This window comes from Suricata suricatta, chromosome X (genome assembly GCF_006229205.1).
Source record: "Suricata suricatta isolate VVHF042 chromosome X, meerkat_22Aug2017_6uvM2_HiC, whole genome shotgun sequence".
NCBI lineage: Eukaryota > Metazoa > Chordata > Mammalia > Carnivora > Herpestidae > Suricata > Suricata suricatta.
Window position 1 is genome coordinate 75047978 of NC_043717.1, and position 20599 is coordinate 75068576.

General features: G+C 37.4%; 1 protein-coding gene across 2 annotated transcripts in view; it reads right to left on the minus strand.

The window, feature by feature from the left end:
* Nucleotides 1-20599, minus strand: part of AMMECR1 (Alport syndrome, mental retardation, midface hypoplasia and elliptocytosis chromosomal region gene 1) — a 111378-nt gene that overhangs the window by 43619 nt on the left and 47160 nt on the right. For both annotated transcript variants that reach the window (XR_003905039.1, XM_029929922.1), the window contains exon 2: nt 16510-16620. Coding sequence is in view for 1 of the 2 variants with exons in the window: in XM_029929922.1 (XP_029785782.1) it covers nt 16510-16620 (111 nt within the window). In the remaining variant the exon portion in view is untranslated. The remainder of the gene's footprint in view (nt 1-16509; nt 16621-20599) is intronic.

Here is a 20599-nt window from a genome sequence, read left to right on the forward strand (position 1 = left end):
TCAGCAGTACCTGGTACAGTACCTTGCTCAGAGTTATGGCACAATAAATGTAGAATTGAATTGAACAGACCTTATTTCAGTCTAATGTAACTGAGAAGCAAGACTGTCAGTATTTATAATAAATTCTATCTTTAACTACAGCTGTGTTGTTATAATTGCTGCTTATTTAGAGAAAATACTGAATGCATCTTTCAATCAAGCTTTGAAACTACAGTAACTATTCTAAGTTTGAATTACCTTATTAAGAAAAGAAGTCGAACAGCAAGAACACTGAAATCTGTAGTAAAATAATGGCGATGAACAAAGACCTTTTACAGTAGATTCAGCTGTACAAGTTCAGCCAATAGACCACAAAGACAGTCTTTTTTTTCAACCACAATATAAAAAGGGCAATATTAAGCGTGTTAATGAAAACTAGGAGACACTGCGTAGAGCCTTAGTTCTCAGTCAGTAACTGCTCCTTGCTCCAGATGGATCTGGATCTTCTCCCACTGAAGGGCTGAGTCGACTTGATCCCACTTAATTTCCAAGTCTGACAAAATCACAACTTGGAAGTGGCTTAACTACTGGCAATTGTTAAGCACAGTAAATCCCTTCTCCTTCTCTAACCCCCTCACAAAGGTCCTACATTTGCAACTTTTTTTTCATACCAGATGTTCTGTTGAAATTAACACATTCCTATCAAATGCTTATCAACATCACTTCTTGTTTTCCACTGCAAGCAGGCTTTATTATATGGAGCATTCGATTTAATCCCCAAACGCTTTATTCATTACACAGACAGTTCATTGCACAGTATGTATGGCAGGGGGGATGACAAGGAAAGTCTCAGAATAGGGTGGGATCCATTCAGGAGTGAATATTCCCACAGCTGATAATTGAGGACAGGAGCTCCTACAGGCCCCACCTCTCAAAAGGACTTTTTGAAACTCGCTAAATAGAAGGATCCAAATGTTGTCACCATCCCTAGCCCAAAGCTTCTTCCTTGAGAACCCTGGGGGGGAGGTACTGCTTTGTTTATTGACTTCAAGTTTTATTTCTGTTCAACACAGCCTCTCTACATGGTTTCATTAAAAGAATTATTAAGCATAATTAGCTAGATATTAATAAGTGGCACAACACGGAGACATGAACTGGGATTGCTTACCTGAAACTTATGTCCCTCTCACCCAAGGCATTCAGTCATCACTGGAAGATTGTTTCTGACAACCTATCACCCACTCACCCAAGGTTTTTAAGACTAGGAACTGTAAAGCTTCACAGAAAGGGTCATCTCTGTCTTATGAGCAGTGAAAAAAAAAACACATGGACACTAGTGCCACTGTGAATAAAGTGTCCTTCGTGAAACAATTCCAGTAGGCAGCCTTATGGCACCAGATGCTTAAAAGCTACAACTGTGTGCTACAACTATTACACAGGATTCTAGGCTATTTCTGTTCTTCATCTCATTTGTAGAATTAGTATATATAGGTTTTTCTGGGGGAGCACATTTTAAACTTTTCATAGTTTCATTTTTTCATAAAGCAAACCTTCACAGCTACAACCAGAATATCTTAAACATTCCATCTACCTGAAGTCTCTCATAGGAATTGAGTGCTCCCATCCTTTATCAAATGACAGCAAAGAAAGTTATAAGGCAAAGCATGAGCAAAAAGCTCCTTGGTCTACAACTGTAAATAGAAAACAAAATACAGCTGTGTTTCACCTTATGCTATGTCTAGGTTCCTAAAAATCTGAGAGTACTTTGCTTTTGAAAGTTAATTGTATCTTCCAATGGCTTCCATTTTCAGAGATCTTTATCCTTCATTTCTCACTTCTTTTGCATAGGCTGTGGCTAATACTTTAATTACCTTACCCACCTAGTAAAGAAATACTTTGGCATTCTAAAAGAACTCACTCTTTTACTCAAACATGTATTTTTATCTATGCCTAATCCCCCACACCCACAGAAGGGATGCAAAGATGTGAAAAATGTAGCTCAGGTCCTTAAGGGACTACCAATCTAAGTGAGGGAGAACATCACATGGAAAATTAAGTTGTGCTGCAAGGCAAGATAAATAAAGTGCTGTAACAGAGGTACTAGGAGTGTGTAATAAACACACAAAGGAAGAAGCAATAACTCTGGGGGTTTGGAGAAAACCCTGGTGGATCCTTTGGGAAACAGAAGAAATCTGCACTGTGGAACTATAGAGCCATGAGTATTTTACTAACTTCTTTGCTTTGGAAATCTAAAATGTTCTTTCTGGAAGGTTTCCCGAGTCTCGAACTTAAAATGGGATACACCTTGGGCAAGAGACAGTCAACTGTTTGGCAGTTTCTGCTCTAGCAGGCCTAATCACTCGTTCCTCTCACTTCTTTGGCCTGCGACACAAGCCTACAGATGACCGTTAATGGCACTGTTTAGCCTCTCTGACATCCCAGAGACTAAAAATGTCGCGCATTTCTGGGCGAGCACCTCCAGCTATTTGCTGGTTTCTCTTTCGCTGCATCGTTAATTTGCCATGGTTGCCATGATGAGTCTCTGGTATGTGCGACCTGAATACAGCTGAGGTGACAGCTTCTTGTGCTGGCAAAATTCTTTGAAATCCTATTAGAAAACACGAGACATGGACAATGTATCCAGCAACATTGCTACTCATTTTATAATCATTAACAGGCAGTATTTGAATTAAAAAATTGAAAGGTATTTTCCTGTCAAACTTAAAAATACCTATCCTGGAAACAGACTTCTGATTATACACTATTTGTTTCAGAGAAAGAAGATTTAAATTGGATCAAGGGCCAAAACAAATAAACAAACAAACAAACAAAAAAAACACCCCAAACAAACAAACAAAAAAAACCAAGATACTCACAATGCCCAAGGTTCTAGTTTTCATTACTGCTTGTCTCAAAATTTTAAAGAGATTAAAGACCTGTTTACAGTAAAAAAAATACATTTAAAAATATCTACCTTGCTTTTCAAATACTCAGATCCCCAAATCCCAAATGCAGTAAGAAAGAGACACAATCTGGACAACTTTTTATTATTATTTTTAAAAAGCCTTATGATTTTAAGAAATCAAAGAAGGGGAAAACAGACAGAATCCATGCCCAAATACATAACAGTTGCTTCTTAAATCCTTTTTTAATTTCTAGGAGAACAATGTCATCATGGATAGAACTTGTCCTCCATTTATATAGCTGTTTCTTTTCTTATGGGAAGTTGTCCCGAGGAACATCACGTTGCAAAAATGAAAACTACAGCAATAAATTCTATCTAAATTACCCAGAAATTTGGAATTTGTTTCCTTAATGACAATTTCAAAGGAAGAGACTAACTTGTTACCCCTGAAATGTCTCCCTCTTGACAAGCGATAGAGAGGGGCGGGGCCAGGACCTTTATCCCTTTGTGGTGAAGCTGTCCCCAAGCCCTTGTAGAAGGCCTACTAGATTTCAGAGGGTTATGCCTGACCAGAAACCTGAAGGATGACTAGTATTCTATGTAAGCTTTCTGGGGTTGAGTACAGGTGTGGCACACACAAAAACAATCAAAGCTGGGGGGGAGGGGCGGTGTGTCCATGAGTAAATGAGCCATTCTGATGGGACTCAGGGGGTTCAGAACACCAAATGGGACTGGGAAGAAGAGGAGCATATGAGGGAGATGGTGTGTCGCAGGATTCTAAAAGGAAAGAGGATCCAGGAGAAGCTGAGTACGAGTGGAATTTACAGACTGCAGGTATGAGAAATTTTGGAGTACTGAGTTCCTAAACGAAGGGAAAAGTTATCCAATGTTTGTTTGTTTGTTTTTCCTGTGGTGGAGGCCAGGGGATACCAGTGGAGTTAGTAGAGCAATTGGCTCTAAGAAGCTTTCACGGAAGAGGGAGTGAGGTTCCTGGAGGAGAGCAGTCCACATAATGGTTGGAAAAACAGACTTTAGAGTCAGACAGAATCAGGTGCAAATTCAGGTGAGGTCATGAACTTGCTGTCATTCAGCAAGGCACTTAACCTAAGCTCTGTTTTTCACTACCTGTAATGTAAGTGAAATACCTTCAACATCACATAATGATTGAAAAGATTAAATGACACACTTACATAAAATATCTCAGACAAGTCCAACAGAAACACACAAATACAAGTTATTAGTGAGGTGCCTGCATGGTTCAGTCAGTTAAGCGTCTGACTGTCGATTTTGACTCAGGTCATGATCTCATGGTTTGTGAGTTTGAGCCCCGTATCGGGCTGTGCAGCTGATGCACAGCCTGCTTGGGATTCTCTCTCTCCCTTTGTCTCTTCCCCTCCTCTGCTTATGTGTTCTCTCTCTTGAAATAAATAAAAAACATTAGAAAAATTTAAAGTTATTAGTGATTACTGTGATTATGAAATATAACTGTAGTAGGTTGGAGGCCATGCTTGAGGAAGAGGGAAATCTAAGAGAAAGATCAACTTCATATATATATATATATTTTTTATTTTTATTTATTTATTTATTTATTTTTTGCTTTGTGTTCTGCTTTGGGTTTCTCTAACAGATCTTGTTACTCTTGTAGTTTTGGTCGAATAGCTAGCTCCAGAGAATCTTCATTTTGTTGAAATATGCCAAAAACTTAAGGCAGATAATGTGAGACTGAGACTTGACCTTACAAATTGATTGTTTTATTACAGGGCTCCCTGGAATGCTTCTTATGCTTATCCTTCTTAAAAGGAAACTAAATACATCGCATGCTTTTATAGAGCCCTTCTGTTGTGAAAATTGTAGTGACGGTCCCAGGCAATGTCAGAAGACCTGTGTTCTAACCCTGGTTCCAACTTGGTACTATGAAATATTTGAGGGTGCTAAAAGATCTAGTACCAGTTCTATATCAGAATCTATGGACTCTCTGGCCCAGCCAGTTACAGAAGTCTAATGTAGGCAGCGAGGATAGCTGTGGTGGCGGCACTTCAAAGGTGTCAGTAATAAGGGGCCAGTCACAACTGTTACAGGTGGGTGGATGGGGGTCAGTTGTACAGCTGTGTATCTTACCACTCCTCAACTTCTAAAGGCTCACATGTTATGCAGAGGGTGAGTTTAACCACTGCTGGTTAATGTGGCTTTCTATAAAGAATAAAGTGCTAAATATAGGCGATCTTTGACTTCTGGCGTTTCAACTAAAGCTGTGTGGTAACCAGACTTATAGCAGTGGGTTTAGAGGTGTTTAAAAAAGGAAATGGTTACTTAATGGTAAGGAATTCTGACTAGTGGAGACACTCAGATAGAAGCTGGATGCCCATTTCTTGGGAGGCTTTAAGAGAGATTAAAGTATCTGATAAGGGTTGGACTAGAGGACTTATAGATGCCTTCCAGCAATATGGTTCCATGGTGAGCAAAACTTCACATTGTGCTTCTTTAGTCACTCCTAGTGCCCATAACAAGAGATCAGTCTTAGGTTAACTTGCTTTGTAAACTGTTCTGGATAAGGATCCCTGTCCTCTGGATCAGTCTAACTCCAACTGGCCTTAAGCGATCCCTCTCACTACCAATCAGAATCAGAAACTTCTAATAGCTCAGGCACAGTGGCAGCAGGGAAAAGGGACAAACCCAAGCCAACAGGAGCAGACAGAAGGAAGAGAGTAGACATCAGTATTGAGTTGCTACAAAGTGATGCGCTTGTCTTCTATTTATTGGCTTTGATGTGGCTTGGTAAACTACTGCCGAGGACAATTTCAAAAGGGAGAGACAAACACGTAAAGCTAATCATTACAAACCAATGTGTTGGGTGTCATTCTAGAGGCCTGAGCAAAGTGCCGTGTGAATGCAGAGACTGGCAGAGTTTGCTGTGGGAGTGTCAAGGAAATTTCATAGAGGAAGTAATGAGCAAGCTGCATCTTGAAGGGTGAGTAGGAGTTGACTGGCTAGAAATGGAGAGAGGCGTGGTTGGCAGAGGGGAAAATATGTTCAAAGCCAGAGACACATGAAAGACATGCACTTGGGGAGTGGTGAATAATTGTGCACGGCTGCCTTGTGAGGTTAGGGCCTTGAAGGCAGTGCTTCTTAAGAAGGATAGGAGCAGAAAACGGGGAGAGGTAGGAGCAGACAACATGATGGCACTGTTGAGCCCTAACTTTAAGTGAAACAGCATTGGGAATGACTTTGGTTTTTACTTTGGGCAAGATAATCAGACATAGGGGGACTTCTTGTCTCAGGCACAAGGATTAACAGTAACTGAGGAGAGTTTAGTCATGCCCATGTTGACTTAGACAACAGACACACACCTCAGTGAGCTGATACATGAGGCACAGGAGCACCTCTGTACACCCTGTACCCCGCGGGTAACAACTTGCCAATGCAGCATTTTATAAACATGTGCTTTTGGAAAGAGCAGTTATATCTTGTACCTACACATCTGTGAACTTAACACATTCCTTCCACTGTGGAAGGACTTAAGAGTGGCTTGGAGCTGGGCCACCTGGGTGGCTCAGTCTCTTGAGCACCCGACTCTCAATCTCGGTTCAGGTGATGATCTCACAGTGTGTGGGTTCGAGCCCTACATGGGGCTCTGCACTGATGGCATGGAGCCAGCTTGGATTCTGTCTCTTCTTCTCTCTGCCACTTTCCTCCTTGTTCTCTCTCTCAAAATAATAAAAAAAAGAGTGGCTTCAAGATAAAATCCACTATTTTCTGCAACAATTCCCATTTCCAGACACTGCTCTTAATTAGAAGTAGAAACTCAGAAAAGATGAATAAACAAATCCTCCCCTGAGCCAGGGACTCAACCAGAAATCTCCCCTTCTGTCCAGAACATTTCCAGGTCCACTCTACCCAACCTGTGTTCTCAGTTCCACCTGCCACTCCAAAGAGCTTTCCCCACTCTGCCTGCCTCCCAAAGTCACTTTGGCTCTCTCCAGAGGGCTTTTGAAAAGAAATTAACATTTAAAAATATTCTCATTTTTTTCTTTTAGATTCAAAGAAATTATTAGAATGAACTATATGTGAGAAAGCTCAGTGTTGGGTGTTCCAAATGTAGCATGTTTCATATGCTGACATGGGGATGACGTTTGGGGTGTGGTACTGAGTCATCCACATGCTCTTCTCTGTGCCCCCTTGTAACTGGGTGCAGTGTGTGTTCAGCTAAACAAAGCAAATTGACCCAAATGGGGATTGAACCTACGACCTCATTAGCGGTATAAGTTTTAACAGCCACTGGCTCCACTCATTTCAAAGGCTTAGCAGACTTCTCCAGACCAAGGTAAGCAAAGCAACTCCCCATCACTAGGGAGCAAGAGAAGGTCACCTTAGAAAAATGGCTTAGGTCTAAAGCAGCCTGAGATTTTTTTTTAAGTTTTATTTCCATTTCAGTTAGTTATCATACAGTTACATATATTAATTTTAGGTGTATAATATAGTGATTTAATACATCCATACATCCACCCAGCAGCCTGAAGAATTTAGAAGAGATTCTCTTTCCTCCTATCCTCACTGAAGTAGCCATAGTTAGAACCTTTTAAATCAGCTTTGTGTAGCATATAAAGCAGTCCTGAAAGTTGCTAGGTATAGCAACAGGAAGTTGAGTTTTGGGCAATCCCTTTAATTAAAGCTTCTTAAGAATTTGTTTTTGTGGCTTTTTCTAATCTTTTCTTTCACCACTAGGAGGGACACAAAAATTGGCATTTCAATGTATAAATTTAAAAAGGAGGGTTCAAAATGGGAACGATATCCTGCTGATTCAAATTGAATGATGAAACCTACAGTTTTAATATGTGTATTTACAGGATAATTTTGGGAGCTGAGGTAAATTGTATAAAGTTAATAAAAATAAGTTTTCTGAACATGAGACAAATTGTCAATCTATGCTTTATGACTCTAAGGCATTTTCTTCACTTTAAAATTTTAAACATATGGAAGGGGCAAATGTGATCCTCATTCTCAGTAGAATGGATTAAATACTATTTTCTATCTTGAACAATTCTTAGAAACCATGAAACTCTTGTTCCAGTAGAACTTTTTAAAAAGTTACCATTTGTCCATGCCCATTTTATTATATATAGTATGAGTTTTTAAATTTCTTTTGCTAAGAAGCAGCTCAGATAATGCAGCTCTTTGAGAAAAGCCTTTTGTAGCAAATGTTTACTTTTTATTTAAAAAGTGAAAGAGAAGTGCTTGGGTGGCTCAGTTGGTTGAGCATCTGACTTCAACTCAGATCATGATCTCGCGGTTCGTGAATTCGAGCTCTGCGTCAGGCTCTGTGCTGACAGTTCGGAGCCTGGAACCTGAAGCCTGCTTAGGATTCTGTGTGTGTCTCGGTCTCTGCCACTCACATTCTGTCTCTCTCTCTCTCTCTCAAAAATAAATAAACATTTTTTAAAAATTTTAAAAAGTGAAAGAGAATGTAAAAAAATTCTGGAAGTTGTTTCTATAACAGATATATTTATAACATGAGATAAAAGAGCTGACAATAAGGGTTTAGCATTTAAGGAACATGAAGTTGTTATCAATGATAAGGAAAGTCTTCCAAAGGCCACATTTGAGGTAGTTTCAAGTTTGAGAGAAAGGTACAGATCATGGACAAGGGCTTTGTTTTCTTTGCCTTTTAAGGAAATCTTTGAAAAAGTACTTTATCATGCTTGTAAAATAGCGACTAAAAATTTAACGTTATTTGCCACACAATGTTTAAACATTCAATTATTTTCAAGTACTCAAATTACTAGCAACATTGTCCTCTAGAAGTGGTAAGAACATAATATCTGTATGATACTCTAGATGGGACTAATCGCCTTGAGCACATATTGGTGTAAGCATCTTATTCTTCTAAGACTAAGATACAAATCTATTCTCTTCTTCATTCAGGTCCTCATGATTCAAATACTTTGGATACTTATAAGGAGACTCAATATTTATTTTGTAAGTGTGCAAACAAAAGTAAATATATTGTTAAATGCCTACAGTGTGATTTTAGACCGCATCTAATATAATTATGATTTCATGCAACGTTTATGTTCTAATTTATCTCTACCACTTCAGTTTTTCACCTGAAAAAGTGAAAAATATCCCAAGCAATGATACTCAAGAAAGGAGGGAAATATCAATTTACTGTTCTGAAATGAAATATGAATTCATTTTTGTGGGACAAGAGAGAAATGGAATCCAAACTATTAACTTTTAATATTCTTCATTTGCTAAGCATCAGGGTTATAACCCAACTGGTTCTAGTTACACTTTGGTGAACTCTGTGTGTGTGTGTGTGTGTGTGTGTATGGACACAGACACAAAGACACACATGCACACTCTTTTCAGTGTGCTCTATGTCTGAGGTTTCAATTTTTTCCAGAGTAGGTTCATTTTTCTCTTCAATATATGTGTTATTAGTCTCTCAAACTCAATACCTTGTATATGGTACTTTGATACTAACAATTTATGCACATCCCTGGAATTTGGACTCTTTGTCCATATAAAATAAAAACAAACCAAAAAAAATGGTATAAAGTGTTTTGCTTTTGCTCAAAGTGGACAAGGGATGGGCCAAATAAAATGATTTCATGAATTACTTTAAATACATTTCTACTTTTATCACAGATGTAGAGTATCTGTTTATCCAGTGCCACCTCTGACTCTGGCAAACTTCGCTTTCTATCTCAGACTATAATTATTTATATAACTTATCTTTCCTACTATATTATAAATTTATAAGGCAAAATTTAGATCAGACTTGCAGGATGAACTGTTTAAACATGATTAAAGAGGAAATAGCTGCCTCCCTGGGCAAAGCAGTCAAGTTTACAGATAGATGTAAGAATAGGGTCAATTTCTTGTAGTTTCCCCTTTTCTTATGAAACACAAAGAACCAAGAGCTCTGACATCACAAAATCCTATTTTCAACTGCTCTCACACCTTCAGCTTTTTACAGATGGCCTTTTCTGCTCAAAGGCATTGTGCCTGTGACTCTTGAAAGCAATGCTTGGATTCCAACTGGAGACTGAAGATCTGAAAGATGTGATAAGGTATTGGGAATCTGACATACTCACTACACTTAATTTCTGTGGCAGTAGGTGCTTTATGAATTCAGATAGTTCTCTCTAACTCAGGAGCCATTACCCATACTGGGAATGGTTCTTATCCTTTAGTTTCTCCTTCCACATTCTGCTGGCCACATCTCTGTACATTAGCACAACTATGGAATGATGATAGAGAGCATTAAACTAGCAGTTAGAAAGAGGATTCCAGATTTCTGCAGATTATATTTAGCCATGCTATTCTATGAATAATTTCAAGTAAAGGGTATATAACAATCCAGGTTTCAAGCTACACCTTAAATGCTTATAAAATCTGAGAAACAATTTATCATTTGTTAATTTATACACTGAAACTAACAAATTAAGTACAAGTTTTTATAAGTCAGGCCAGGGGTGCCTGGGTGGCACCGTTGGTTAAGCGTCCAACTTCAGCTCAGGTCATGATCTCCCAGTTCATGGGTTCAAGGCCCGCATCGGGCTCTATTCTGACAGCTACCTTAGAGCCTGGAGCCTGTCTTCGGATTCTGTGTCTCCCGCTCTCTCTGACCCTCCCCTGTTCACGCTGTCTCTCTCTCAAAAATAATAAAAAACATTAAAAAAAAGAAGTCAGGCCAACCTGCCTTTTGTAAATAGGCATCAAAATGTAGGCTGAACATTGAGCTAATTAATGTTGCATAGTGTTTTTGATACATCTAATTTATTTCTCCAAAAAGTATATTTTAGCCATGAATCTTGCCACAGACATTTGCCAAAAATAGTCTGGCCTTAGCAACTCCAGAATAAGCCTCCATGACAATAGTGCAGTTAGAAGTGACTCATGTACAGCTTTTCTTTTCATAAGAAAAATCAATCTGAGTGATGCTAACATGAGGACTAATATTAAATGGGAGGGCTTGTTTAAACTAATAATTCTCCATGAGCCAAGTCCAGTTACCTAAATAATCAAGAATAAGAATGATCACAAAATAGTCCACTCTGAGAGGGAAAATATAATTATGCTGCTTCCAGTGGTTTTAAAGTCATACTGCTTTCAAAAAATGACAGATTGTGACACTAAATACAAAAGCAAATTTGGCTACAACAAATCTAGTCACCCAGAAGAACACGATCTAGTCAGGACCTTTGAAAGTAATAAAGTAGGTCTGTTACCTATTTCTAATAGATCAAAAATCCTAAAAGAAAATGAACATTTGTAACATGCAATCTCTCTCTCTCTCTCTCTCACACACACACACATACACACACACACACACATGCACACCTCACTCACACAAAACAAACTCCTAAATAAAACACATCACCTTTTATTTGGTCACCATGTTCCCTAGAAAAGAATAAACCTCCAAGGCTAATTTCTCAGAATTAAGTAATGCAACAAAGTAGCATAGTTAAAAATCAAGCTTCAGACACTGCCCATGCACCTGCATAATTATTCCACTGCTAAGAGGTCTAAATTCAACAAAGTAAACAAAAAGAAAGATCATCGTTTAAGCCTGAATGGTAGACCACATTTCTGTTTTATGAAATAAGAACACATCTATTAATCACCTATATGTTCTAGAAGAATTACCACCAACTTGAATTTACATAAAGAAATAGACCTACACTTTGCTGGGCAACTTAAGGGCCAAAATGTTAATGAATCTTCTTTGTCTGAGACGTTTGTGTTCATCTATATTAGTCGTGATTCTCTTCCATATAAAAGTATATATTCGGGGTGCCAGGGTCGCTCAATCGGTTGGGCAGCCAACTTCGGCTCAGGTCATGATCTTGCAGTTTATGAGTTTGAGCCCCGCGTCGGGCTCTGTGCTGACAGCTGGGAGCCTGGAGCCTGCTTTGGATTCTGTGTCTCCCTCTCTCTCTGTCCCTCCCCTGTTCAAGTTCTATCTCTCTCTGTCTCTCTGTCTCTCAAAAATAAATGTTAAAAAATAAATAAAAAATAAAATTATATACTCTAAGTACTAAAAGAGAAGAAATAAATTTGCCTCTGCTTTCTAACGTGTAATACCCATAATGCAAGTAGGCTGGCAAATACTAGACAGTGCTCTTCTTCAGCTGGGACAAGGAATATTCCTACTTTGAAGATCTGACCACTAATAAATATAGTAATTTGTGGGCTTTAGTATGTCACCATGGATAAACCTTCTATCAATAATTCTGAGCTCTCCATCCTGCTTCCTATTGGCACTAATCTTTCCTGCTTTTACTCAGTCTCCAAAGGCAAGGAAAGAATAGTCTATTTAATGATTCTACATTGTAAGTTTCCACAAAGACTTTCTCCTATCTATACAGAAATCATGCACTTTTTCAACTCAGAGGAAATTAACCTATTTATTAGCTTTTAGTTCAGTCCAAAATCAGAGGTTCAGTTAGGAGAACATAAAATTTGACTATGACAGGTGTTTCAATTTTAAAGCTGTATGTTTATAAATAGTTAATCTACGATAGGCCTTTCATTTAAAAAGTACCTGGTCCCTTTTTAGATTTAGATTTTAGAGACTGAGATTTAGATCACGGTCTTCTATAAAATGGTTAGCTCTCTAAAAGAAAAAGAAATAGGGTGGGGCACCTGGGCAGCTTGGTTGGTTAAGCATGTGACTCTTGATTTCACACAGGTCATGATTTTATAGTTCGTGGAATCGAGCCCTGTGTTGAGCTTTGTGCTGACAGCATGTAGCCTGCTTGGGATTTTTTCTCTCTCAAAATAAATAAATAAACATTAAAAAAAAAAAAGAAAAAAGGGTACTCAACCAGATATGTGTATGTCCATGTTCACAGCAGCATTATTTGCAATAACCAAAAAGTTGAAGTCACACAAACGTCCACAGACAGGTAAAGGGATAAACAAAATGTGGTAGATATGTACAATGAAATATTACTCAGCATTTTATAAGGGAAAGAAATTCTAACACATGCTACAACATGGATGAATCTTGAAGGTATTATGCTAAACCAAATAAGACTATCACAAAAGGACAAATACTGTATGATTTCACTTATATGAGGCACACAGAAGAGTCCTATTCAGAGACACAAAGTAGAATGATTGTTGCCAGGGGCTAGGGGATGAAGAAATAGGAAGTTAGTGTTTAGTGCCTATAGAGTTTCAGATGGGAAGGATAAAGTTTTGGATATGAATGGTGTTGATGGCTGCATATTAATGTACAGAACTATACACTTAAATTTGGTTATAATGGCAAATTTCATGTTATGTATATTTCACCAAAAAAGGTATATCTGAGTAATATTCTAAAAATACTAGTCTACCTAATCACAGATGAAGACTGTGAAAAACCAGATATTCTACCTTTTTAAAAAAGACTTCTCTACCTGGTGAATCTTTGATCCCACAGTTTATTTTTTGTCTTGCTTTCTCTTTGCCTTTTATCCCTAAAGCCTAAGGTTCATTTGATTCCATTTGTAAATTTTGTAATTTATGGGTTAAGATTGAAGAACATACTCTAAGACCAATTGTTACATTTAAAAAAAATGTATCTTCTCAAAGTCTAGTCTATTATTTACATGCGGCCAGATAGTATAATTTTGTATCATACAGAAGTATACTTTTGTAATTATCATTGTCTTCTTCTAGAGTATTAGTCCAAGTTAGTTTTCTTCCAACTAGTCTGTACAACCCTGTGTTATATACTTTTTATAATTCCATCTATGACTCTGGTTTCTCTTCATATCGTACAAATCTTTCGCCTTATAATTCCATCTATGGATTTTCTGGAATTTGAAATAGTGTTCCAAAATTTCAATCTTAACTCTTATCTATAATTTGTGAAGAATTATCAATCCATGATTTATACATTTTATATTAATTCTCCTTCAAGTTCATTATTTTCATGACAAAGCTGCAAAACAATTTCTCAGAACAATTTATTTTGTCTTCTCTTCCATGTCATGGTAAAGAGCTTGGATTTTGCAGTCAGGTGGCCTAATTTTGAATCCTGGTTCTACCACTTACCAGATGTGGGAGTGGATAAGTTACTTAAATTCTGTATATCTCGGTTTCCTCATTTTAAAAACATGGTTATTAATACCTACAAGTTGGGAGTAGCATCCATATAAAGCCCCTGTGTAGTATCAACATGTAGCAAGCTTTACGAAATGCCAGCTATTAATAATAATGCCATCAACAGTAGCTTGTGGAAATGCTAAGTGCCCCCTATCGGACCAAAAGACATTATACTGCAGCTTTTCTCAATGACGCTCAAAGGTTTTGACTCTAAGATGAATCTAGAAAAAAGAGCAATTGTATATTTTAAGAGGTATTTTCTTTTGTTCCCCTCTTCCAAATAACTTCATTCTTATGGTCATGTAAGCAAAAGGAATGGAGCCGGACATGTATATGTGTATACATACACAGAAACACACACATCTAAAGTGCCATATGCTATTTCAGGAAGTTGTATAAAAACATGAGAAAAAAGGTGAAAAGTAAACAGGAAGAGCCACAGACTGCAATGAGGGAAGCCACGTATACAAATGTAGGCAACTTTCCAAGCTCAACTGTTTGACCTATTCACTCAGAACCACATTGTTGTCCGAAAAATACACTATAATTCTTCTGCTAATATCCCTAGATGACAGGTCTACAAGTCTGGAGAAGTTGAATGTTTTCATCCCTTCTTATCAATGGAAGCAAAAGAATTTCTTATTTTTTTTAAATGAAAACAAACTGCTACTACAATTACCGCTAGTAAGGATTTCTAAAGTACATAATATTTGATACTGGAATTTCTGTCACAATTTCATTAAAAAGTACAAAGCCTTTCTAAACAGACTCCCCAACTAGAAAGAAAACTGGTAATTTTATGACAGACATATTTCTGGAAATTAATATCTTGGTATACTAATGGCATAAGACAATGAAAGGAGTGGGAAGATAAAAGGGCTCTGTGGCCAAAAATGTTGAAGTCTGGGAAATGCAACATTCTAGATCTCACTCCTAGAGATCCACAATAGTATTAACATAAAAGGTTCTGAGAAGTCCTGCAGTGAGAACAACTGTTTAAATTTGTTTAGCCAGTGTTCCCCAAACTTAATTTGGCCATAGAATCCTTTTATTCAAGCAATAACCAAGGAACTCAGGCTCCTCATAACAACTTATTTTTGGAAAGTTATAATAAACTGCCTCTGATTAGCTATTAAAAGAATGATTTTGTATGTACCTATCCCGAAGAAGGAGTCACTGGCAGAATTTGCTAAAGTCATAAAATGAGTCTATGGTACTTCTGGTCAGGAAAAAAAAACAACCAATTTGCTTTGGCACACGTTTACACTATCTTCACCAAGTTTGAGTCATTTCCAGAATGTGTGTTTTGATCCCTTTGCTACCTGTAGGTTTTTAATCAAGTCCAAACACTCAAGTCTAATACCTGTGTTGATCTAAAAATGAAGGTGACCTCCTAAGCATATGCTTTTCTTTCTGGGATTCACTGTAGACTAAAAAAACAGTGTAGTTGTGAGCTACAACTTTAAATAAAAGAATACTAAACTCAGTTACCAGGATTTTATGAACTGGTACTATGAGTTACATTTATGCAATCCTGTAATAAAATAATGAATGTTCCACAATGTTAATCCAGAAGCAAAGCAGTGATTGAATATTACTTCATTCCTCTGACACCTCCTTAACATCTCTATGAAGTATATAGAACAAAATATTGTAATTACTACTTTATCTATTGGAGGTTAAGCAGTATTCCCCCCAAGTACCAGTAGTCAGCAGGGACCGATTTCCTGTTGGACAAATACATGTGCAATATTACAACTATAGAAACTATCAGATAATCACCCTGAAATGTGAACACAAAACACGAAATTCCTTTACTAATAGCTTATCATTTAAGGAGTTTTCCCTTTTGTAATAATTTTGGAACATAATTTGTTAGAAATATAAACTTGAACCACCAAATATCAGATGGCATGCTCAGGAGCTCCTTGTGACTTCGGAAATTAAAGACAAAGTCTTAGCAACTGCAATAGGGCATTCATTACTCTGTCCTCATGTTAGGGGAAACAAAAATAAGGAAGCTACAATTAATTCTGGGTAAGGAGAGTGATTAGGGCTCCCAGACTGTGGTATCACTTTCTTCCTAGGTCCGCTCTTCCATTTCACAAGTAGATAAAGTAATACAACTTCTATAAGTTGAAATAGACATCAACAATTTTTAAAGAGTCTAAGAGAGAAGACACAGTGTTATTGTGGAAATAATACATTTTGGTAAGCCAGTTGACATTTGGCCACTGGTTTTCAAGTTATACAAAATAAAGCTGGTCTTTGAAGGTGAACATTTCAAAACATCTATAGCAGAACACATGTAATCATGGTATTTTATATTATGATAATATGTAGCAATAATTTTCACCAGAGATAAGGCAAATGGTCAAAGAGAAGAAAAAAAATCTGATGTGAAAGGAGTCAAGAATGTTGACAATTTAGTACAGGCAAAAAATTTAAAGCATCAGGTTCAAGTTTCATAAGGTTTTTTTTTCCTTAATGTAGAAGCAGAGGTAACAAAAATTGGTCTTCACCTGGTAAGTGTGTACTCCCTGAGTCCTGAATGCAAATTCATGGCAGAAAAAGTACCTATGCATCCACGCAATCTTTTGTCTCGACCAATCTTCCACGTTACAAACAGTGGGCTGTAATGGAAGATAAAAAAATAAGGTCAATCAATCAATTCAACTCAAGCCAGTTATTTATTGAATATTAACTGTATTCAGGGTTAGGTGCCTGAGATATGAAAACCACATGAAAGCCCCCAAAGGGCTGGGTTCACCCAATGAGACTCCATTTAACGATAATTATAGCTAGAATGTATTGAGTGTGTCCTATATGTTAGGTGGCACAATAAATGTTTTAAACAAATTATCTGTGTAAATTCTCATCAATGTTGTAACGCTATTACCAACATTCCTATTTTACAGCCGAGGCAGTCCCCCAGTTAATACATAATGAAATAGGACATCAACATTGGCAATCCTGGCTACAAAGCCTTTACCAGCATGGCTGACTGCTTGAGTCCTCATTTAAACCTCAAGTTATTAATTGATTCGTTAAGTCTAGTTTAAAGAAACCAAAAAACCAAAAAAAAACCACCCAAATTTCAACAAATACTGAATATATTAGGGCAAAGTGTTGTGAAAGGAGCTATGGGAAATACAAGGTTGCCTAAAGCATAGTCGTAGGAACCAGTACAGAAGGCAGGCATGTTCACAGCTAACTGACACAAGGCGAAAGAAAATTAAGTATTATAAACTATGCCCAAAATGCCATAAATTAGGCTACAGGGACAGAAGAAAATTCCATCAAGTTTGGTTAGCTTCAGCTTGGCCTAGAAAAATTAGTAGAGTTTGGAGAGATAAAGGGTAAGTAAGGTAAAGTAATACTCTGAAGCCAGAAAAATTATTTTAATTTTTAGATAAAATTATTGTCAACAAATAAATCTCTCAAGCATTGAATACAATGGTATTAAGAAAGTAATGTAGTTTTAAATGAAGTTTAATACAGTAGATATTTGGATTCTGCAGCAAACCAGTGACAGCCTTGATTAATGGTTAAGTGTAAAAACAGCTGTTTTCTGGTTTTTATGAAATAAGTTAATTTGCACATTTTAGCATACTGTGTAAAGAGAGAAATACCCTACAGTTGAGGAGTGGTTCATGTTAATATGAGTATTCACAGTATTATTGGTACAATATATTTCTGCTTTCTAAAAATTTAAATTTTAGGGGAACATACCATATGACATATATTTCTAATAATATGCTGTTGAGTTAGAGAACACATTCTATATTTAAAGTACTCTCTAGTCAGCAGTTGGGTAAAAAGATCCTGTTCAAGTATTTCAATCACTCATCTCAAACATTTAAATAATGCTGAATTCTGACAGGTAGCCACAATGGCAGACAGGTTCCCAACAAGCAATGTATACAAACCAGGGGGCAGTTCTAAGAACTACCTTCTTCCAAGAACCAAATGCCCAGAGGCACTGAAAAAAATGACTTATGTATAAGGCCAAATTATTGTCAATGTTAGTATTCAAGTGTTGGATGACCCACATTAAAGGTATTAAGATAAAATCAAACAGAAGATTCCACATTTTCTGTTTCCACATCATATGTACCTAATCATCTAATAACCTGAGATAAGATACTGATGCTCCAGTGGGACCATTTCTCTAACTGCTCTTGACTAAGAATTATCAGGAATATGAGAATTGGATGTTTACCTCGTCTGAATACTACTGTCCTAAAATCTATATATTTTATTTACAGGTGAATTTCACCTCTTTACTTCTCACTTTGTAATTTGGTAGAGTCACCATTAGCAACCATTACACGGACAGTAAGATACCAATTTTCTCCCATAACAGCACCTACGCAAATCATCTCTACATAACACGTCCCTTGGCAGATTCAGAACCAAGTGAATCACACTGTAACACATACACGAACATGTCTTTAAAATACCATGATGGCTTCTCAATGACACAGAACTAAGTGGTATATTCTCTTCTGCAGTGACTTGAGAAACCTAAAAGTGTGGGTGAATTCATTCCCTATCAAAGACCCAAGAAATGAAAGTCATCTAAAATTGCTTTATCTTCAGGGCTTCTGAGTGGCTCAGTCAGTTAAGCAACCTACTGTTGATTTTTGCTCAGGTCATGATCTCGCGGTTCCTGGGAATGAGCTCCGCCCTGGGCTCTGAGCTGACAGCACAGAGTTTGCAGGGAAATCCCTCTCTCACTCTCTCGTTCTCTTTCTGCCCCTACCCTGCTCACACACACATACACTCTCTTTTTCTCTCAAATTAAAGAAATAAACTTAAAAATATATTTAAAAATGGTTTCCCTTCAATTATCTTACTTATCCCACTAAAATATATATGCACATCATTCTTACTATAATCCTCATCTACTCAAGCAAACATTCAAAATTTGAAGGGTAAACAGAAAAAAATACAAATTAACCACTAGATTATGAACTACATTGGAGGGCATTCAAGACACATAGTACGAAGGTTCTATACGGTTTCTTATAACGCTATGCCATCACTGAATTCAAGGGGCAGGGGTACGAGAGGGTAAGCTTCATTTTGCTAGGTGGCCTGGGAGAAAAGGTATTCCTTTCCATCATCAGCAAGGGCATGGAGATGCAATAAAGCACAGCACTTTCAGGAAATAGAAAGTAGTCTGCTAATCTCAATAATATGCTGTGGTCTCTTTCAGATTTAGCATTTTATGAATTTTAGGCAATGCTGACTATTTGTTCTCAAGAGCTGTCTTTACCTCATAACAGGTAAAGCAGATGCAAACCTGTCTGCACTCCCTGTTCCTTACCTACCCCGGACAACACCCACTTTGGAGGCTGGTATTGCGGGAAAGTGTACGTGTGCAGGATGGGAGAGGTTCCTACGTTACAACCACACTGTGTTTAGGACAGATGCCTGAAGATGGAAGAAACCAGACTTTTGGTAGACAGAAGCAAACTATGCCTTCAAAATATCAGGCTGTAATTTCTCATTTACAAATGCATATCAGGTGTACTTTATAAAGATCACGTACATGTTCAAGCAAAACAAACCAGAAACAGACCATAGATTCAGAGGACAAACGGATGGCTGCTAGAAGGGGGAGGGGGAGGCGGATGAACAAAGCAGGTGAAGGGGGTTACAGGGTACAAGGCTATGTTATGTACAGCATAGGGAACATGGCCAAGAATATTATAATAACTGTGTATGGTGACAGATGGTAACTAGGCTTTTCATGGTGACCATTTCATAATGTCTATAAATACTGAATTACTAGGTTGTATATATGAAACTAATACAGTATTATAGGTTGATTATTCTTCAATGAAAGGATTTTTAAAAAGAATACATACATAGAACTAAAATAAACCAAATGTCTACACACAACATCTAATGTGGGAAAGAACTTGGGAAATGAAGCATTTTAAAGTAGACAGAAACAGAGTAAACATCACTGAGCACAAGAGATTGCTTGTGTGTGATAACGACTTTGTACAGGGCAGTGATGAGGGGAACATTCAATCCGTATTACCTAAAAATAGCAACAAAAATTTTTCTTTTCCCAATGCACAGACGGAAGAAATAGGCCATTTCATTCTTAAATGTGTTACTTAAACATGTATGAGTTCCAAAAGGATGTACCACATCAGCATAATCAGAGATAGATCAATGTAGAAAACGGGATTTGAGCCTGTGGAGAGGAGCTGCTCAGTGACAAGGAAATAAGGAAAACAGTTCAGAGTAAGACAAAGATTGAATGTTTTTGCAAAATACTTTTACCATATGGTTTGAAGCCACCTACATACACTGAAAAATATACTACAAACTAGAAAGGGGCTCAAAGTGAAATGAAATATTAATGGAAATGTTTATCTGAGAGTTACCAGACATAGCTTTTTAAGGAATTTTCCTACTTGTGAACATTTTGTACTACTATTCTGAGAAACCTTTTTAAGGAAAGTAAACTCTCCATTTTTCCAAGTCTGCAGACAGGAACAGGAAGTAACCACCTAATCTAGGTGAAGCCTCTCTGCCAACTGGCAGCCAATAATACCATCAGGTCAATGGTAGTAGCTCTCAGGGGAATGT